The sequence below is a fragment of the Barbatula barbatula genome (assembly GCF_947034865.1).
Source record: "Barbatula barbatula genome assembly, chromosome: 17".
NCBI lineage: Eukaryota > Metazoa > Chordata > Actinopteri > Cypriniformes > Nemacheilidae > Barbatula > Barbatula barbatula.
The window spans coordinates 1,894,676-1,917,865 of NC_136780.1; the positions used below are offsets into that span (position 1 = coordinate 1,894,676).

Here is a 23,190-nt window from a genome sequence, read left to right on the forward strand (position 1 = left end):
AGTCCATCGCTGCATAGCACAGGAGAGAGATAAAGCGTGAAACGCAAAGAGTATGAATCTGATGTTTTTAAGCCTTAGCGAAACCGCACGTATAATCCTGTCATTTGATTTTTTCTGGCTTGCTGGCGTTTTTCGAGTCGCTCTGCAGACTGGTTCCTGGCGCTGGATTTATGGAGAGCTTCTAGTGTAGTTGGAAGCCTGTGAAACGCAATGGCCGTGGCGTTGGACGCCATGTGGGTGCGAGTGAAGGGGGTCTGTAAGCAGAACGGCCTGCTCATCCTCTCAGTGATGGCCGTCGTTATCGGATGTTTACTGGGATTTTTTCTGCGCTCCAAGAACCTCTCGGAGCAGGTTAGTCCAACTGACCACTTCTCGTATGCACCAGAACCTCTACTGCAGAACCCAACAAACTCTCCCCAAAACCTTAAAACCCAACCCACCTACAGTGACTGTGGAGTCCAGACGTGTCCTCATGGTCTACTTCATGTGCATAAACCTTTTGTCTCCTTTTTTAATATTTCCCATAGAAACATACCCACCATTAATGCACCAGCCCAATTTTTTCCAATGACTGTGAGACAATTTTTCCAATGCCGTTCAACATCTCTTTCCATTCATTTCATTTTCAAATTTGATTTAGCATTTTCGGGCGGTTGTGGTTTACAGATTAGATTTACAGAGATCGAGGGGAGGTGACGTGAGAGATCATATTTTTCCTAAGTGAATCTAAAACCTGAGAAAATCACACGAAACATTATAGTGCTGTTTATTTTATTACGTCTATAGATTAAGTTTAAAACGGGCAGCTAAAGGTTGCATGTTTCCCTTTTCATTTTGAGACGGTCACTTCCACTAAAACCTCTGTTATGATTCTGAAATACGGCTAAAAATAAAGCCAGCGAGAGGCATTTGCTGTGACGGCAGGGGATTACTCTCCAATCATACAAATGCTCTCAGTAATTGTACATTAAGCAAGAGCTGCTTAGTGTCACAGCATTTAAAGCAGGTCCATCCTGCTTTCTGCCATTTCAGCTAAATTACAATGTGCTCCTTCAAAATTGACATCTTGGCTTATTTTTTAAAGAGAGGGCAATTTTGAAAAACAAAGAAAGGAAGAACGAGATGTTCTTTTGACGCCCTTTCTCGTTCATTTTCACACTGTCACTAGATACACGTGCGGGCTTCTGAGAAAACACTTGAAAGTGATAAACAGATCTCTGTCACACTCGTGGTGTCAATAGTACACACACATAAAAGGGGCTCTAGACTAGGACTGTGCAATTTATCGAAAATTAATGGTAATTGTCAATTTTAGCCAATTTAATTCACAGCTTTACAGCGGTTCAGCAGTGCTATTTCTTTAAATAAATGTTTCAGCTAAATTCAGAGATTAAAAGCCAAGTTTTTTTATTTTCTATGTTGTTTTAAAGGTTAATGAGTAATCGTGTTAAAAAATCGTGATCTCAATATTGGCCAAAATAATCGCGATATCCAGTGAAGTGTTTTCCTTGTTAACTTCTATCTTTTGCGATGTCCTAACAGCTGTGAAAAACAAACAGCGCATCAATGTCCGCCAAAGTCGATTTTCACGTAATGACTCAATTGAACCAATTAATTTTGTTGAAACAACTCGTATGTCAAACACTGAACTCATGATACTCTCTGTCCAACACTCTGCCTGAACCCATCAGGTCAGTCACTCAAAACACCTCAGATCACAAGCGTTCTTAGACCATTTACCAAGAGTGGTTAGAAAGATTTAGTATTTCAAGGGTATTTATGACAATGTGTAAAGTACATATATAATCATTTAGTTCCGAGTAACGAGAGCCGCGAGGGAAAGGTGCGAGGCCGGGCGTCAGCTGTGCGAAAACAAGCGTCAGCTGTGCGTGCAAGGTCTCTCATCTCTCACGGAATGGCTTTTTGAAGGATTTTTACTGTTTAGGACATTGTGCGTAACAACCGTGCCTAAAGCTGGCTAAATCTAGCCTTGAACAAAGTATAGCTAATCCAAATGGATGTAATATTTATCTATACTTAAATGTATGAAATGTGTAGAAACACACGTGGTCATGAATTTAGTTTTGAAATGTTTTTATTTGAGTTCCATGTAAAAAACTCTGGGTCATCTTTAAGCCAGCGTTTGGTTGAAAAAAGGGACAAAACCAACCGTTGGGTCACGAATTCACCTAAGCGGTGTTGTTTCAACACATTGTTGGGTCAAAAATAAACAAGCTTAATTTAACCTGCCGGTTTGGTTCGTCCCTGTTTGACCCAAAGCTGGGTTGAAAATATCAAAGCGTTTTTTTAGCGTGAATTTCTGTGTTCAGACGGGTTTTTTTGTAAGGGTTATGCGTGCATCGCAAACTTGTATCATAAATACATTTATTCATGATTTTTTTTCAAGATCTGCCTTCACTTAAAAAAAGGCCAAAGAAGAATCTTTGTGACATTTAAATGTCGCCATGTTTATTACACTCTTTTGTACGGATTCAATTGTGGCTTTCTTTGTAAGTAAATGTAAAACCTTGGAAACGTGTTCTTCCCCTGGTCAAAGAAAGCCTTTTTGTTGGTAGTGTTGTTTTAAACTGCATTCCGGTGTGTAAAATGTGTGTAATGAATTTTGCACATAATTTTCCCAAGATGTGTAAGATTCATAAGCGCTACCGCTTGCGGTTTACAGATAGTGTGGTTGCATCAGTAGTCGTGAGTGCTGTTGAAATGGAATGTCTGTACAACTATCAGTGACATCAACATGTGCGTCAGTCATCCTTCACTGGTCCAAACCTGTATGATCTTTCCTCTTTTCCATACAAAAAAAACGTGAATGGAAAGAAAGACAGTCAGTTCAGTGCAGATCGGTTTTATTTATAATATTTGGATCTTTGCACAATGCACATTCATTCCAAGCTAATTAAAAAAAAAATCACATTTTACAGGTTTATCATGGATGGTATTATTTTAGGTTAAAGTTGTCATGTCACAAAGGAAGAGATTTTGGTAACCAAACAACATCGAACCCCATTGAATTCCATTGTATGAACACAAACACTCAATATATTTTCTCTTGTGTTCTACAGAAGAAAGAGTCATACTGAGATTTAAACTGCTAAAAATATCCCTTTGTGTTGTAGCTCTCCAATCTCACATCCTATTCATGTTCTGCATATTTTAAAACACATATAAATGTTATGATGTGAGAACAGATGCTAAGGTTTAACAGGTTACTTTTAGTTAACAATATTCATTGTTTCTGCTTTTTTAAACAGTTTTACACCAGGAAATTCATTTTGAATTAACTTAAAATGATTTAGTGATCGGCTCTCGAGCTCAACAAAAGTTTACTTTTACATTTTGTTGTTCAACACGTACGACGTAAAGTGTTCGATTGACACCGCTCATTTGTGTGTTTCTGTTTTGGCACGTATGTTTAAATAAATCATAACGAAAGAAAAAGCCATGCTGGCCAAATATTTAGGGTATATGTAAAATTTCAATTTTCTTTTAAAGAAATTCAGTTTAAAACTGGCACTGCAAGACTGTTTAAGTAAAAGATAAAACGTACGAAAATATGATTAAAAGAAAAAATAACCTACACAAAACTGTACCAAGTAACAGCCTCTTGAACATTTAGGACGACCTTTATTCAGTCTTCAGATTCAAGCAAATGAAGAGGATCTTCACGTGTCAATACTTTTATCAGAACACAAAAAGGATCTCTACACTTTGAAACTGACAAAAAGCATCAAGCAGATTCAGGACATTTTCTACAGCACGTCTAAAAGAGATTTCTTTTAAACACATAGTGGAAACTTTCTGCGCTGCCGTCTAAAGTTCCTCTTGGTGTGAGAATATCGATTCATTTCTTGATCGAGGAACAATGTTAGCTGATTAACAACTGTTTCTCATGTCGACACGTCTAACAAGCAATCAGTGGGTTTGTTTTACAAGATGACACCATGCGGGGAAATGTCTTTATAGGGAAACTGACTGTGTACGTATACGCTCAGGCCGGATTTTGTACTTTAATGAAGAAACACCGGACTCCAAAGCCCAGCTGAAGTGACTTTTCAGGGCAAAAGAACAAAAAGCTGTTCTTTGTTAATGCTTTTAAACTTCCCGGCCGTACAACATTTGCAGCGGTGGAAACCATGCTGAGACACAAATAGGCAAGAATTACAGGACGTTTGGGTCCATGGGTTCAGCCGGGAGTTGAACTTGCTGTTTGTGACCGTATCACTGTTTTTGCTGGGTCATTTTGGATGATTGCACTTTTTAAATAACATTCTTGTTTCTCTTTTTATGTGCGATGTAATAACCGCAACCAAATACATTTAATACGATTTAAAGGGATAGCTCAACCAAAATTTTGAAAACTCACTATCATATCATTGTAAACCTGTTTGACTTTCTTGTCTCCAGATGTTTCTACTGGACCTTAAACAGTAAAGCAAAACCTGTAATTTCTATAGTTGTTACATCACCATATACGAGCATCCCTCCCAACTCCAGTTAAGCTATTAAAAAAGGGTTCCTCGTTGCCCTGTAGGTGCACGAATGCGCTTTCTTTGCAATCAATGAGTTGAAAAACCTCCATACAAATCAATGGGATGTTTAAAAACTAAGATTCTTCCCAAAGCACATTGTGGGTATAAAAGCATATCATTACAGTTCTGTTGAGAACATTGAGCCTTCACATACAAAGGAAAGCATAAAGCGTCATAAATAATGTAGAAATCACGGTAATCATTGTTCTATTGTGAATAAAGAATCTCTGCATCTGGGCTTTTGTTCGATCATTTTGAGTTCCTCGGTGTTCCCATTGTAATTAAAGTTTTGCAATGTTACGACAAAAACCTAAGATAGATTGTGCTGGAAAGTTTTGGATGAATGATAGCAAGATCTTTTATGGTTTTCCCATCTAGCCTGATGTCACAGGAACTCGCAACTATTTTACGAGATGGCTAATTTGCATTCAAACGTAATAATGAAGACCAAACCCCTTAAACTAACTATCACTCCCGTGAAAGAAGATTGCACAAATTCATACCCATTAGCCACCGCGTAAAATAATGAATTCAAGATTGTGTTGACCACTCATTGAACAGTATACGAGGCCGCTGTAAGCAGATAAAAGGAGGCGTTTTGTGCTGTATCTAGGCCATCGTGATATATATTATACACTGCCATGCAAGATCTTACCTATACTCTTATAATGATACACTTCACATAAAAACAAGTTCTCCTGGCAGCAGTGGATGACCACAGATAGCATTCTCTGCATTGGGTATCAGATATTATCAGTCCGTTGAGTCCTCTTGATTGACCGCTGGGTAGGATGTCAATAGCTCGATCAAAGGACACAGCTCTCTCTCTCTCTCTCTCTCTCTCTCTCTCTCTCTCTCACACACACACACATTACCTAGATCCAATCCTCTTCTAAGAGACTGAAATGCTCTTTCTTACCCATGAGATCCATCTCTCTTATACTTCACTTAACTATCACATACACAAATGAGAAAGTGTATTAAAATACATTAGCAGTATACAAAGATCAAATGAGTGTTGCATAATTCAGACAGCTTGGTTTTGGAAAAATGTTACAATGTATGTTTGTGTTCATATTGAAATGTTAGATTTCTTTTGTAGAATTGAAACTCATCTGAGACTCAAATTTTCCACATGTAACAACATCGGTATGTTTCATGTTAACACGTGGATCTTGACAGTGACTTTACACAGTGTTTATAGATTTACCTGGATCAGTTTCTCTGCATAATTATCTATTATTCACTTTACAGTGCTGTGATACAGTATGTGATATGAATAATTATTTGTGTTTTACTTTTTTCTTTTCCTTTAAAGGTAAAGCAGGAAATCTAAGATGCATCACAGATCAACTGAGTTGCAATCTAATGTGCATTGAATATTTATTGCGTTTCTCTCACATAACTTACTTTAAAATCCTGTGCGCTTTACCGTTTGTGGCCATAATGTTTATATTTATATGTGAAAGTCTGTATGTGTGTTGATCTCTTCATGCAGTTTTTCATCAAAGTTTGTGTGTATAATGAGGTTTGTATGGGTGTGTTGATGCTTGAGATATATAAAAGTGGGTGTGTGTGTGTGCTTACAAGTTTTAATATTGTGGGGACCAGCAGATCGATTAATAAACATATTAAATAATTCGTATTAAAAATGTAAAAATGCAGAACGGTTTGTGTGTGGGTTAGGGGATAGAATGCACACTTTATAGTATAAAATTCATTATGTGTATAGAAAGTCCCCACAGTGTATAGAAAGGTTTGTGTATGTGTGTTTGTGCATTTTCGGCATGTGTGTGATCGGTGTATAGAGTGCTAGTCAGAGTTTTAAAAAGGATTAATTTCTCAGTTCTGGCAGTTGACAGCACATAACAGACAGCGCTTAAAGCAAAGAGGCTTTCTCAAAGAGGAGCTCTGTCTGCCAGCCAAATATCCAACTTCACAGAGAGAGAGAGAGGTTGTGCGATATGCATTGTACATACGTATTGTCATAGTTCAGGACAAGTAGCGCAACTCTGATCAGCTTTGTCTCTAAATGTCTTCTCTTAACTAATCATATGTTGTCAAAGTCCTTTATGAAAAATGTCTTCTGAAACTCCACAGGATAGATGCGGGATTACTGGAGTCTCTCTCAAGAGAAAAATTTGGTTTTGAGTTGGTTTGTTTTACCGAGTTCTGTCAAACTCAAACATATTGAATCTTTTTCACAGTCCAAATCAGATTTTGGAAAGACATTTACCTTGGTAGTCACAGTGTCTGCCAAAATAGCTCGATAGTAAAACTGTTGGATAAGGTGCATGCAGTTAGACATCAGATTCATATTCATCCATCGCTTTGAGTCTGGTGAAAATAACTATAGTGAATGTGTCGACAGAAGTATCGGCCTACACAAGTCACTCTCCCACATCGCTTGAGTTCATATTGTTTTTCTTAATTCAGATTTTCTGTTTCTTCTTTTCTTCAGGAGGTGAAATATTTCCAGTTTCCAGGAGAGCTGCTCATGAGGATGCTGAAGATGTTGATTTTGCCTCTGGTTGTGTCCAGGTAAGATTTAACCAGAGGCGGAAAGAGCACTGGAAATTTTTACTGACGTACAAGTACTGTTACATTGCTGAAATTAAACTCGATTACAAGTAAACGCACCGGTGTTAGATAAGCAGGAAAATTTACTCTTCTCAAAAACGACTCCGAGTACTAGTTACTCGATACTTTTTAGACGGTGTTATTAAATGAATTAAGAATATGTATTAATAATCAAATTTGGAGATTTATATAGAAAATAGGTACTTTTAACAAAAGTCTTTACCTTACTGATAAAGCATATAACTGGATACAACTCCAGACAATATATCCATTCAATGTGTTGTTCTGTCTGTCTAATATGAGTCTGTCTATTATGCTCTTCAAACACTCTTCAATCATGTGTACTAGGCCCCACAATGCAGAAGTGAATAAATAAGTGCCCCAATTACGGCATGCAAAAAATGCAAAACATTTGTAACCTATACTGCATTGGATTAGCATTAACAGTCATATCTGTAGAGGATCAATTACTCAACCCATCCAATATGTTTGTGACATTATTTCTTAGGTAGATCAATAAAGATTTTTACCTGGAGTTGTGGTCCATGGTTTTTCATGGTTCATGTCTTTATAAATTCAAAATACAGATAGAGGCAACATACAAGTAATACCTGCGGCTTCTTCCGATGTATTAATGACGTGTTATTTAAGCGAAGCTATCTAACTGCGTGCACTTCGCGTGCGTTCCAATCGTATATCTTCCCTACTCACTTATAAGGGCAGAGCATTTGATGTAGAGACTTTGGAGACTTTTGGATAACACTTGGCGAACATACAGGAACTCAATATTTCTCCATATCGCGGACGAGCCTTCGTATTGTGTGCCTTTCCTTAAACTAACCATCACTCCCGTGAAAGAAGATTGCACAAATACCCATTAGCCACCACGTAAAATAATGAATTCAAGATTGTGTTGACCACTCATTGAACAGTATACGAGGCCGCTGTAAGTGATATATATTATACACTGCCATGCAAGATCTTACCTATACTCTTATAATGATACACTTCACATAAAAACAAGTTCTCCTGGCAGCAGTGGATGACCACAGATAGCATTCTCTGCATTGGGTATCAGATATTATCAGTCCGTTGAGTCCTCTTGATTGACCGCTGGGTAGGATGTCAACAGCTCGATCAAAGGACACAGCTCTCTCTCTCTCTCACACACACACACATTACCTAGATCCAATCCTCTTCTAAGAGACTGAAATGCTCTTTCTTACCCATGAGATCCATCTCTCTTATACTTCACTTAACTATCACATACACATGAGAAAGTGTATTAAAATACATTAGCAGTATACAAAGATCAAATGAGTGTTGCATAATTCAGACAGCTTGGTTTTGGAAAAATGTTACAATGTATGTTTGTGTTCATATTGAAATGTTAGATTTCTTTTGTAGAATTGAAACTCATCTGAGACTCAAATTTTCCACATCGTAACAACATCGGTATGTTTCATGTTAACACGTGGATCTTGACAGTGACTTTACACAGTGTTTATAGATTTACCTGGATCAGTTTCTCTGCATAATTATCTATTATTCACTTTACAGTGCTGTGATACAGTGATGCAGTTTTTCATCAAATTTTTGTGTATAATGAGGTTTGTATGGGTGTGTTGATGCTTGAGATATATATAAAAGTGTTTGTGTGTGTGTGTGTGTGTGTGCTTACAAGTTTTAATATTGTGGGGACCAGCAGATCGATTAATAAACATACTAAATAATTCATATTAAAAATGTAAAAATGCAGAACGGTTTGTGTGTGGGTTAGGGGATAGAATGCACACTTTATAGTATAAAATTCATTATGTGTATAGAAAGTCCCCACAGTGTATAGAAAGGTTTGTGTATGTGTGTTTGTGCATTTTCGGCATGTGTGTGATCGGTGTATAGAATGCTAGTCAGAGTTTTAAAAAGGATTAATTTCTCAGTTCCGCATTGACTTTCAAGCGTGCGATTTGGACGGGGTCACATGATGGGACTGATTATTCTCCTTGGCCAATCAGATGCAAATTAAACATATAAAGTAGCGACGACAATGTGACGAAAAATAGTGGAGTAAAGTACAGATACAAAACACAATTTTTTTTTAAACTACTTCCAATTCCATTGGATTTAACCATTATTCTGTGACTTCATATTGAATTTATTATTGACTTTTCAAATACGGACTTCAGTCATATCGACTTTTGAATGCAGACTTGGCTAATCTGAGCTCGGTTTGAGTCACTGTTGAAATCCCATCCGAAAGTTTTACCTCATTTGTAAGTCGCTTTGGATAAAAGTGTCTGCTAAGTGACTAAATGTAAATTGCAGAGCTGTATAAACATTAAGCTCAAAATATCGGCGGGTGACTTGAAGCTCTTAAGGGTTCAATAACATCTTCTGATTCATATCTCTCGGTTCGGTTTGACTCATATTTAAGTGATAGTAATGACAGGCTGAATGGCCAAATGGTTAACACTCATTTGTCTCATCGTCATCCATTAGACAAATAATTAAACTTTCAGCGGTGCGTATTTTAGTCAGTTTGAGTGAAGTGTTAACTTCAAGTTTACTAGCGTCCTTGACTGAAAATCTCTCTTTCCGTTCAGCGAAAGGAGTTTCTAATTTGTCTGTATTGATTCTCTTACGAAAAGCACTGCAAATGAATATTCTCATGTTCATGTTAAAAACATTACAAATAGAGCAATAATGAGTTCTTTAGTGAATGCGACAGACAGCGTAGTGGTCTCTTGGGGAATTTTGGACGTTGCGAGGTGGGATTATTCACGAATATGCTGAATGCTCCGGTATATAAAACGGGAAGATGATCTCCCGGCTAGATGAATCTTTATCAGCTGGTGTGTTCATCTCCCCGAGAGTCAACCTGCAATTGGAAAAAGAATAGAAAAATAAAAGACAAAAATAGCCAAATAATCAATTAAGTAGATACGGATACGAGGTTTGAACTGGTAAAAATGATCCCAAGGGGGGGAAGTGGGTGGTCTGATCAGACTGGGGAAGTGAAAGTAGAAAGATCTCATGAATTACATTCGTAACGTTGTCTCGTTTTATTCATTAAAGTCTCATTAGTTAAATTCATAAGAATGTTTGAATTATGGATGACGAATGTTGATTAAAAGCTCGATTTCAATGTTATTTCTATTGGTGGTGAGATAGAAAATAATATCTCCCAAAACGATGTGAGTGATGTCAGTAAGTCTTGGCAGCGAAGCGGGTCAAATGAAAACATGCAGATGTGACGCATTTCCATAATCTTCTGGACATGCGGCTGTTGGTCTTGTAAACTGTTTAACAAGCAGTCGGAGTGCAAATCTCCATTTGGTGCTTTACAGCGGCTGTAGAATTAAGTTCCTGTTGTGATTTTAAACTGGGAGTGCAATATTTTACATTATAATAAATCTTCTTACAGAAATGGCATTCTTCATACATTCTTGTGTATTTTTTTACCCTTTCATCGTATTCACTTCGCTCTAGCCACTCAAACATCGCTTGAAGCATTCAAAGAAATAGTTCACAAAAAACGTTGTCATGCTTTGCTCACCGTCCAGTTGTACAAAGCTGTATACATTTCTTTATTGTGCTGAACACAAATGAAGATTTCCGGAAAAGATGATCTGCTGGAGCCAGGCAGGGGGAGGGAACTACAGCACGAGCACACAATACATCATCGCATTATCTCGTCATGTTGTTTGCATTATACACGTACGCGCCGATTTCCTACAAAACACAGACTTAGTTTGACTTACCGTGTGAGGTTCATGTCTGGCATCTTTTAGCGCTGGGACCGCGCCATCTTTCAGTTTCAAACGATCTCCAAATCCAGCGTTTATATAACATTCATCATCGAAATGCAGTGAGCAAACAAACACAGCCGTGAAGTGGCATTGATGGACGTGCTCTTTCTCATGCTTGCTGGATGACGCGTGGGCTTGCTTTTCCGGGAGAATGGCCAATAAAGGGAAAAAGAATTCTGTTACGAAACAGGTATCCAGATTTTCCGAAAGAAGTTGGAGTGCTGGGGCGAATCGAGCACAGCAATACGATGCCATATGTCCATTTTTATTTGTTAATACGTTGACCATATTAAGCATGAGAAGCCAGCACGTTTAACAGTGTTATGAAGACAGATTGCATGAAATAGCAAGTTACCCTATCTTTAATGAAGGTTTGTAAATATAATCCATTTTGGGTCACCATTGACTTTTATAGTAGGACATAAAATTACTATGGGAGTCAATGGTGACCCAAAACTTAGTTATACACTTTCATAAAAATATCTAAGCACAACAAAGAAATGTATACAGGTTTGTAACTTTGTAACAACTGGATGGTGACCAATGTGTGTGTCTCAGTGTGGTGATCAAATGTCCTCACAAAAAAGTAATAGGCTTACCAGTTATTTTTGGGATCTACAGCTTTCTAAATCAAACTAAATGGTGTTTATTTGAAAATGTACCTAATAGAATAAAATCAGTTATTTCACTTACTATAAGAATACTTTTCATGTGTAATTTCTTTTGAAACAGTTATGCTTCACATTTATCCTCTTTACGTGAAATGCACTTACAGTATTTCCTATCATAAGCATTAGTGACGCACATGCATGTGCATCACTATCACCATTGCTCGGCGTCATGTGTAAATATGTGCTGACAAACCTCAAATATCTGCCTTTCGTAACCTTTTTGTTGGACAAATATTTTAAGCTGCTCCACAGATATATACAAGTACTGTATGTCTAATGACACTCAGCCATGGTGATAGTGATGAAGATGCATATGTGTCCTAATTCGTAGCATCTCATATAGTATATCAATGTCCCTATTCCGAATGAGTAAATTTCACTCATTTACTGTAAAAAAAGACAATCATTTTTTCTTCCCTAAAGTATGTTTCCCACGGTATATACACAACTGCACATTGATGAACTAGTCCTGAAAGAAGCTCATGTACAGAATATGAAGTTAATGTGTAAGTGCAATTCCTCCAGTATTCTGTCTGTTCAGTTGTGGCGGTGCATTAATCAGGTCATCTCATCCTGATCTGCTAGAGAGCCTTCAATAATCAAAACAACATCCAATTTACAACCGTCTCATCTTCGATCTCCAGTCTTCGTCTTGCGGTTTCATTACAGTTATCATGCACACGTGCCGTTCGCTGTGAAATGTATTTTACTGCGTGTTGGGAATTGAGCGAATTAGATTTGATCTTTGTAATATGGATTGCGAGGAGGTGTGGAAAGTATTTGTGATGTCAGGCAAAAAAGAAACCGCACAGCAATTCACGAGTTAACCTCGCAGATAATTGGGACTTTAAGCAGCAGCTGCGGATGGAACACGACCGAAAGTGGGCGGTTATACCACCATAGCCACTAATGCGCAAAACACTAAGCAAATCAAATGTATAGGTCAGCTCTCCTGAAGTGTTGTTTCCAACAGTAGACATACCTTTTAACAAACTTTGCATTTAAAACATATCAACACATTCAAAGACTTATGATAGAATGATATACTGTTAAAAATACATAATCACATGGCATTAAACATAACCTTTATTTGCTAAGTTTTGATCACTGTTGACTTTAAGCCTTGCTTAAAATGTATGATATTTGTTTGTAAAAATATCTCTCCTTTAAAGACTACTAAGGGTTAAAAACATCTTAAATCCAGCACCACATGCAATTTTAGATTGAACTGCCTATGGATTACCCACAATGCTATACGGGTCACGATCTTGTACAAGAGGACAGACCACGCACATATGCTGCCCCTTAAACTGACCCGATATCAGCTTTGCCGTGTTCAGACAGAGCGATTGAAAAGGCCGACCTCTCAAGATGAACGACTGATACGCTACAGCTCATCCGTATGGAGTAATACAGGTGTTCTGTATAAAGCTGTTTAAACTTAATTACAAAAATTACAAAAGGAAAAAGTTGAATTGCTGAATTCATTAAGAAAATTAGACACAGTCCTAAAGGTTATCGTGGAGTGTTGCGTAAATGGCTGTTTTGAATGCAGTTTGTATTCATTTTTGTGACTATAAGATACATGCACAAGGATAAGAGAATCATAGGTCTGGTGTTCCTTCTGGCAAACAAAATTCTGTGTGTTTGATGAAAATTATGTGATTTGTCCTTCACAGTGCAACACGTGTCTTTGAGATACTGGGGTACACCGGGCGGTTGCTATGGCACTGGGAGGCAGTTGCTAGGGTATTGTTGGTGGCTGCTAGGTCTTAATTTTAGCATAAAATGTATACATAAAATTTCCAATAGGAAAGGAACAATACATATTTCGGTAATGTCAGAAGAGTTTTCAACAATGTCACAAACTGGGCTCAGATATGCCAAGTCTGCCAACAAAAGTGATGTGACTGTATAACAGTATTGCGTTTGAAGTCACCTGCGTTTTTGTTGTTAAAAAACTGCAACCCAGGCAGAGAAATAAAAGTCATGGATCGGAGTGAAAAAGCTATATTTTTGCTCTGACCTTTCCAATGCGAGATGTCCTGCTGTCATGAATATGTAATCTTCGGCCTGATGCGGCCAGCTGTTCGCAGGTCATTTGGAGGAGACCTCCTCTCGCGCTAATCTTTAAGCTTTTGTGTGGATGACTGCTCGTGGTGAAGTGAGATTTACACACATTACTATTCAACAAAATAAACATAAATAATCGAAAAAGGGTCTGCGTAAAGATGAGGGAGCGATGAATGGGTGTGGTCTAGGTAAGAGGTGGGGCCATGATGGCCACACCTACTCTTCTACTGGTCTGTGGGGCGAAAGGTGTTGTGCCTTTATTTAGCGACGGTACGACACTGGGTCTTGCGTGTCTCAATCTCTCTCTCAATAAATGTTCTAGATGAGTTGTCTATGTAACTTGCATTGTTAACTCAATCAATCCTCCTCACACCTCAATAAATCAAAAACACGAATGTGTATTTCTGTCCTCCCAGTTTGATGTCCGGTCTGGCGGCGCTGGATGCTAAATGTTCCAGTCGTCTGGGCCTCATCACCGTGTCCTATTACCTGTGGACCACCTTCCTGGCCGTTGTGGTGGGTATCGTCATGGTGTTAATCATTCATCCGGGTGGTATGGCACAGAAAGAAGACTCAGAGGACAGCGGAAAACCCATCATGAGCTCGGCCGATGCCCTCCTGGATCTCATACGGTTAGACGGCTCTTTTGATATGATGCTTCCATCAGTCACTGTCTCAATGCGCTTCGAAAGAGATTTGCGGTGCTATCCAAATGTGTACTTGTGTCAAAATCTTAACGTCGCTGTCATTGCGAACAAGCTGAATGATGGAAATCGATCCGGCTGTGTTGTTTAAAGGGTTACTCTGAATAATAACTGACCCTCAAGTAGTTTAACATCTTGATAATATTTTCCCAAAACGCATATAAATTTAGTTTTGGAAGCTTTTTGACTCCTCGGTCTCCTCCTTAGATTGCAACGCAACCAAACACACGAGCCACATGACAGTGCATCCGGTGTCAGCATCGCTCGACGCATGTGCGTTCTGACCACACAAGCTCTACATCAGAACGTGCATGCGTCGAGCGATGCTGACACCGGAGGCACTGTCGTGTGGCTCTCAGGAACGAGTGCTGGAAACACACACAAGTATATGAATATAGTCAGTGTTTATTTTGCACACAAAATGTATCCTCGTCGCATTGTATTAATTTATACTGAACCAACAGAGTTGCATGGACAATTTTACATTGACTTTATTGACTTTCAGTGCTTTGAAGATTGGTTGCGTTGCAATCTAAGGAGAAGTCTAAGTGGGAAAGTTTCAAAGACCTTAATTTGCCTTTGTGAGAAAAATGGTCATACCGATGTTACACTACTTGAGGTTAATGGCAGAATATTTTTCGTCGGAGTAACCATTTAAGTATCTCGTTCTTTGTCAGAAATAATTGGACTTTAACTACGGGGTAGGTCAGTAATATGTCAGAACTATCGTCACAGACACGATCTCCAGTCAGCAGGTTGGGTTTTTGATTGAAAGCATATTGCCACATGATGTTTATGAGGGCACTTCAACCTGATGGAGAATCTGTAAATGCGTTCAAGAGCTCAAAAACTCTGTTTATCAATCTACAGTATCTATCTATCAGTCAGTCTGTCTGTCCTTCTATCTTTCTTCCCGACTCTCTGTCGGTTTCGTTCCCTCTTCTCCATCTTTCTATCAGTCTTTTTTTATTTTTTTACACTCGAGTAAACCTCACAAATCAGCAAGGACACCATCCTGAATGACATTTCATATGGATTTGATATTGTTATAATTCATGAACTCATTGTCACGTGTTTATGTTCCCAAACAGAAACATGTTTCCTGCGAATCTTGTTCAAGCCACATTTCAACAGGTAAAACAGCCATCTTACCTTAACATTTTGGTCATCTGTTATGAATCACTTAGTTTATCTTTTTTTTCTGCTTGAAAATTACTTACATTCCTGCATTCGTTTGAACTGATAGCAAAAAAATCGACTGTGAATTCGAATAAAAGCTGATGCATGTCTTTCTTACCTTTTCCTCAGTATCGTACCAACAGCGTACCCATAATGACGAATCCAAAGACCACCGTGAGCATGGGTCTGACACAGAGCACCACCCGTCGGGCTCTCATCTACGGGATTCAGGATGATAATGGTACGGACATCCAGAACTTTCAGCTGGATCTGACCCCGCCTCCCGACGTGGTGTTCCGAACACTTCCCGGCACCAGTGAGGGAATGAACGTCCTGGGAATAGTGATTTTCTCCGCCACTATGGGTAACAATACTGTCCTCTTATATATACTTGAACATTTGTGATTTTATTGTAATCTCACGAAACCATTCCTCTGCTTTTTCCGATCAGGCATAATGTTGGGCAGAATGGGTCCTAATGGCAGTGCCCTGGTGAACTTCTGTCAAAGTCTCAATGAAGCTGTGCTGAAAATCGTGGCTATAGTCATCTGGTATGTTATTGTTTCTTACCTGTAGCTCCACCCACTGAAATTATCGAGCATTTGATAAAAACAAGTGTGTGAACTTCCTGTTGTTCGGTAGGTATTTCCCGTTTGGCATTGTGTTTCTGGTAGCCGGAAAGATTCTGGAGATGAGCGACCCATCTGCGATGGGGAAGAAGCTGGGATTTTACGCCATCACCGTGGTGATGGGCCTCATTCTGCATGGCCTCTTCATCCTGCCCAGCATGTATTTCTTCATCACCAAAAAGAGTCCCATCGTGTACATCAGAGGAATCCTACAGGCTCTGCTCATCTCGCTGGCCACATCCTCCAGGTAAAAATCACTCACCACCTGGAAAAAGATGAGAAATGTTTAGTTTCCCGGTCATCCTGAAGATTTGAATTGCTCAGGTGTTGCACTTTCATAGGTCAGGAGAATGGATGGAGTTCTCAGTTGTGTTTCATTTAAAAGGAAAGTTCACCCAAAAATACCAAATTCTGTCTTCATTTAAAACACCTTTGAATTGTTCCAAATATGTATACACTTGTTTGTTTGGCTGAACAAAGAAAAAGATATTTGGACGAATGCTTGTAACATAACAGTCCTTGGACTACCATAGTAGAAAAAATGACAATGGTTGTCAAAAGTGCACTAGAACTGTTTGCTCTCCTACAGTCTTCAGAATATCTTCTTTTGTGTTCAACATGGAAATATATAGAGCAATTCTCCTTCTATGGTAGTCAATAAGGGTCTTAGAACGGTTTCAAAGTCGAAGGTTAGGCACATTTTGGGGGGAAATATAAAAAGAGAAACAAATAGGACTGTAAAGTCGAAGTCTATAAAGAGTATGGACTACAATGTTGATTGTAGAGGTAAAATAATCTGTATTTGGGTAAATTTGGTGTAAATGTTTGGGTTCATATTGAGATCTTCTATAATATTGACAAATCTGAGCTTAGTTTGAGACATTGTTGACATCTCTTCTGAAACTCGAATGACAGACATTTGTGAATTTTCCGACGCATTTCTCAGGGTAAACATCTGAGACAACGATCAAGCTTAAAAAAAGGTCCCATGTCTAGAAATCTTCTTTCCTGTGGAAAATCAAAGGAAATCACATTTATTTCTATAAATCTTATTCAGATGATAAACTCACAATTTAAAAGATAAAGATTTTACAGCCATATTCAGAAAGGTGCAAAAGTTCAGAAAATGCAGTTTAACGTGAACAACCGACCTCATGTTTCTGTTATTCACGAGGAACAAACCAGATCTTCTTTGTGTGGGCTGATGTAAGTTTGGACTGCTTGGAGAGGTCAACGTGTGCCTACAGACCACCGAAAAACATGATATACATTACAGTGGTGTGCGGTGGACTTAAAAAATGAGGAGGCAGATTTCTATCCATGTCATTTTTGTTCATCTCTGCACTATTAACAAGTGCGTTTGTCAGAAAACCAGTGTCATTTCAGTGTTTATGTATGAAAAATTCCTTTTAATTACTACAAGTTCATTACAGTATGTACTTCTGATTTTTTTAGTTTTTTATTTTCCCTGCTTTGGGAAAAGGTACATCAACACCACCTTCATCTTCTTCTGGAACATTTGGGATTTCCTATATAAGAATAACATCATTACCAATACCATCAATTTAATTATTAGCAGTCCCAGAAATACTCAAAGCATTTAAGAGATCAAATCAAATAGATATGACCAGGGCCGCTGCTAGCCATTTTGGTGCCCTAAGCATAATTCCATTATGATGCCCCCCCCCCCCCCCCCCCCCTTAAAGGTGCAAACTTTTCTTCAGTAAACAGAATAGCAAAACAAAAAACTATCAATGTTTAACAGTAAAATCTCAATTCAGATCGCAAGCTGCACCGAAATTAAAATTGCTCGCCCCGCGCTGCACGGTCTTCGAACCTACGTCGATCCGAATAGGAGACGAGCGTTCTAACGATGAGGCTAAAGCGTCTCGCGTGGTAGGAGCGGCGGCGCTGGATGTGACTTACTTTAGCCTTGCTGCTATCCTGAGCAAGCCTGATCACAAGCAAAAGTTTTTGAACAAATCTGAACCACGTAATATTCTGTCAACAATCGATAACTCCTCTGCCTCCGCCATCTCCGACACGAATCCTAAACTCCGATTAATACAACTAATAAAACTATTTAATTAACGTTCAATCTAATTTAGCGCCCGCAGTTTAAAATGAATGACGAAGACGAGCAGGAAGGCGGGATCTCGCTGATGAGTTAATCCAATCATAGCCCGTTGGAGGCATTGCCTCCTCTCACGTGACTTTTCTCCATTCTTTTCAATTACCCCCACTCAAACTCACGGCACGCTTTAGGGGTTATATGTAAAGTCAATGAGCTTAGAGGAGGCAAGAGAAACGCTGTCTCCCTTTGGAATTCTTTCGAGCGGGGTCGCTGTTTCACACTGTTCTACACGCTGATTTATCTCATATTTAGCTCAATACGTTATAGCCGCTGTCCTATTCTATTTCTGAACTGTTAGTAATATTCTCATTCGATTATTTTCGAGGGGGAGGGGAGACACTGCCTCCCTTGCCTCCTCGGAGGAAACGCCCCTGATACATTATGCATTCACAAACAAACAGCAGTGCTTTCATGCACTAAAAGTCATCACTGTGAGAGGGAAGCGAACATCGATTAAAGATTGTTTGGTTGTAAGGAGAGATACCGTTGATGGTGAAAATAGTTACTTCTCTATCTAAAAATGAGAATTTTTACATCGGTATACTTTGGTTATTTTCAGTTCTGCCACACTGCCTATCACCTTCAAGTGCCTGCTTGAGAACAACCACATCGACCGGCGGATCATTCGCTTTGTGCTGCCCGTAGGTGCCACCATCAACATGGACGGGACTGCGCTTTACGAGGCCGTGGCGGCCATTTTTATCGCCCAGGTCAACAACTACGAACTTGACTTCGGCCAAATCATCACCATCAGGTACCAAGAAGTTCAACCCTTGTATGGTTTCCATGTTTTTGTGACCCAAAACAATTTTTTTACACGTGTCACGCGATAAACCCTGCGTATTTAGCGTGCAATATAGTTATTAAATATAAATATTTATTTATGTAGTATGTAATACAAATATCTAATATTACTATTAAAAAAACATTTGATTCATTTATTATTTAATAAAATTATATTTATTTAATTTATATTTAGCCCGTGTTTAGAATCACCACATCATTGCTTCATGTCACGCGTGGCTTGAACTAGAAAGAGAAAAGCACTTCAGCTCTGTTCGTGTCCATTGATCTGAGTATCGGAAACCATTGAAATGAAAATACCCAAGTGTTTAGACATTCTTGCCTTTGTGATGATGCATTCCTGTCGTGAAAGACGTACACAGCAAACACCTGTACATTCAAACACAGATGTGCACGGACAGCTCACACACGCCCATTCAAGGTTTCTCTGTTTTTCCAGTGGTTACATGAATGTCACACTATAGACATGAATGTCACACTTCAGCGTGCAGCGCGAGAACGGCGTTATCTCATGAGTCTTGTGCTTCTACATCAGTACTTTCAACCTTGAACCAGACATCTTCTGCTGATGCCCATTTCTAAATGATCCAATGTGTAATGCTTTACGAATGAAAAGTACAGATGTACCACACTTAGCGTTGACCGGTGGTTCTCAACTGGTTTGGCCATGGGACCCACATTGTCCCATGGTCATCAAGCTGCGACCCACTTTTTAGGAAATATGATGTCATGATGTAGTTTGTTTAAAAAACGAGTGACTAATACTAACTACAAACAACAATATGGGAGGCTGGTTTGGTTTACATCACCGCAATATAAACGTTACAAAATAACACAAAGGGAAAATAACATGGCATTTTGGGGTGATAGAAACAAGAGTCACCGAGGTGAATACACAATACTAACATGAACGGTTAAAGCAACAACGAGACGTTTGTCGACCTTAAAATAATCTCTCTAAAATTATTTTAGTGGTAGGACAATTCTTAACTGGATGAATTTTCCTGCCGCTGCTAATATATCGGCTGAAATCACACTTGTAACTTTGGTACACAGGCAGGTTCACAAGCCCCGCCATCACCTGCTTTACGGCATACGTTTTACTTATCCGGGTACGCCGGTTACAACGGGGAAACTTTGCGACAGTATTTACGATACACATATCAGACATATTGCGCTTATCAACCACATGGGGTAACCATACACCAAAACGTCTCGTTGCTGCTTTAATGAAAGATGAATATCAAACCTTCATGTAAATCCTTCCCAGCTAACACATGAAGTAGCTGTTATGTGATTTTTAGGTACTTTCTTTTATTTCACACGTTGCATGCCCTGCTCGTCGTTTCTTTTGTGCTTTTTTTACGCATTTGCGTGAGTATAGCACTAAATGTGTGCCCAGGAATTTCAGGTGCATCCTTTAGAGTCCGACTCTATCCACCGCATACATCACATTTCAATTAAAAAAACATTATTTACATTTAGTCATTTTATCCAAAGCGACTTACAAAGAGTTCAGGGAGAAATAAGTGACATGTCATAAAAGAGCAATAGTACATTAGGTGCTAATACAAAGTTAGACGTATAATTGTTGTGGTAAAGTCATACAGGTTTGTAGTAAATGATGACGGTCAATAAAGTGATGCTATGTCACAATCATATCAGTGTTTCATTTTTGTATTCATGGTTTTATGGTTTTTATACAATGTATATTATACTCTTCCTGAACTTTGTTAATTAAACATCATATAAATTGTGTTTATGAGCCATAAATATCGTTTTATGTTGACGGGATGTAGTGATGATAGCCGAGAGACTGTGTATGCCTAGCAGACTATAGTTTTTTTATCAAATCAAGTCAGTATCTTTTTTCAGAATTACGTGACATAAGGAAATTTTTCTCAGAAATGCGAGATGAAAATGGGGTGTTATGAAGTGTGAATTGCGGAGAAACGAAGCCAGTACTGAAAGACGAAAAGTCGCAATTACCCTTTTTTATTATTCAGTGGCGGAAACAGGCTTAAAACACAAAGAAAGGTATTTGTAAGAATGTTAGCAATCTTTTGTTCTGTGACATCATCCACCACCCTAGTAGGAAAAAAGCTGTGTATCTTTTTCCGTTTGGTTTAACACAAACAGTTCTGAGACACGTTTGACTACCATTAAATTTTTCCTACTATGGCAGTCAATGATGTCACAGAAATTGCTAACGTTCTTCCAAAAATATCTTTCTTTATGTTCGTCAGAACAGAGTCATTTATACAGGTATGACATGAGGGTGAGCAAATGATGACTGAAATTCTCATCGGAGAACTCCTGCTCTAAAGGTTTGACTACCATTGGACCCGCAAATCCAGGCCAGGACATGTCCGGGAAAAATGGCACGTATGGTCACCTTAATCGATCCGCGTGTAACAAATAAACATTGTGCCTTAATGATGTTAGGTGGGACAGTGAGCTTGAGCTCAAAGGTTAAATGAAAGGACAGTCGTGATGCGAAAGCCAGAGATCAGAGAGGTGGGCAATAATCCTCTGGTAAGATGCCATGTGACGGGGTAAATCACCATCCCCCCCGCACACCGCCGGTCCGCTTTTATCCCTGTGACCGCCTAAAACTCTCTCTCCCCCCCCTCTCTTGAAACTCTATTCACTCAGTCCAGACATTATTGCATCAATTTATGACTTTATGTTTCTAAAAATATGTCGAGTAGGTTTGAAGTTTTATATTTGATTGTTAATATCAATGTTAATATAATGATCTTATAAACAGTTGGCACATGTTTTCCCAGTTATTGTTTGCAGTATATTTTCTGTATTCAGCTCACTCTCCTGTCACATCCCTTTGGTTTAGTCAAATTTGCATCTGATTTCGGCCAAGAACACTGTAACTTTGTTAGCAGATATCAAATCTTAAGCATTCACAACACTGAAGAACCCTACAGTACATTATTTAAATATATATATATATATAGAGAGAGAGAGAGAGAGAGAGTATATACTGTATGTTGTATAATGTTAAGTTTGCATATATAAAAAGCATCCCATGATGCAATGGTCAACATGAAGTTTTTTCCAGTTTCTTATTTGTTGACCTCGTTTCCCAGTATCACAGCAACGGCGGCGAGCATCGGTGCGGCTGGAATCCCACAGGCTGGCCTGGTCACCATGGTAATAGTGTTGACATCTGTCGGCCTGCCCACTGATGACATCACTCTCATTATCGCTGTGGATTGGGCCCTGTAAGTAAAGACATGTTTGATGTTTATTGACCATTTTTACAAGCCTGTGATGACGCGTCCAACGTTTATCAGCATCGTGAATCCTTTTATATAAATTAAATGTTCTTTTTTGTTATGTATGTATGTTTATAAAACTATACTTTATATTATATTACCTTTGCATCAAATTACCAAAAATAGTTAGCGAAAACACCATCGATGAGTTTTTCTTTTGCTCTTTGAACAAATGATAATGCAAAAAATATATTTGTGCTAGTCTCCCATTCACCGCTATAGAAGGTTACCTAGAAGTTTTACTTCCGCTGCTGAGAATCCCGGAAACGTAAAATCCATTCTTGATTTTAATAATTATTATAATATTTTATTATTTTATCAAAAACCACCAGTGTCCGTCTCTCACTTCTTCAGCATTCAATGGTTCAATAGAACGCTTAGAAAAGATCACACAAGATGTGTTTTATTAATGATCTTAAAACTCCAAACTTACAGATGTGAAGAATGAATTTAATGTTAAGACAGAGCTGTTGGTTGAGTTTAAAATCCTGTACGGTTTCTTTTCTTCGCAGCGACAGATTTCGCACTATGGTCAATGTGATGGGGGACGCGCTGGCTACAGGAATCATGGCTCATATCTGCAGAAAAGACTTCATCAAAGAGGGAGACGGGGTCAGTTTTCTTGTGTGTTGATGAGCGGGGCGCTGTATGAAAAAATTGTGTTTGTTCAACCTTCTTTAAGCAAAACACAGCATTGGAAATTCGTAACTGAAATGTTTCTAATGATCTTAAAAATAGAATGCTTACGGTGTTATTATCATTTGCTC

The 23,190-nt window shown here is 38.6% G+C and overlaps 1 protein-coding gene across 1 annotated transcript in view; it reads left to right on the forward strand.

The window, feature by feature from the left end:
- The window catches only part of slc1a7b (solute carrier family 1 member 7b), a 25,956-nt gene continuing 2,766 nt past the window's right edge, over window positions 1–23,190 (forward strand). The window contains exons 1-10 of the mRNA XM_079478531.1: window positions 1–351; window positions 7,009–7,088; window positions 14,097–14,312; window positions 15,476–15,518; window positions 15,693–15,927; window positions 16,015–16,114; window positions 16,206–16,439; window positions 18,886–19,080; window positions 22,235–22,369; window positions 22,936–23,035. Coding sequence (XP_079334657.1) covers window positions 211–351; window positions 7,009–7,088; window positions 14,097–14,312; window positions 15,476–15,518; window positions 15,693–15,927; window positions 16,015–16,114; window positions 16,206–16,439; window positions 18,886–19,080; window positions 22,235–22,369; window positions 22,936–23,035 — 1,479 coding nt within the window. The 5' untranslated portion in view covers window positions 1–210. The remainder of the gene's footprint in view (window positions 352–7,008; window positions 7,089–14,096; window positions 14,313–15,475; window positions 15,519–15,692; window positions 15,928–16,014; window positions 16,115–16,205; window positions 16,440–18,885; window positions 19,081–22,234; window positions 22,370–22,935; window positions 23,036–23,190) is intronic.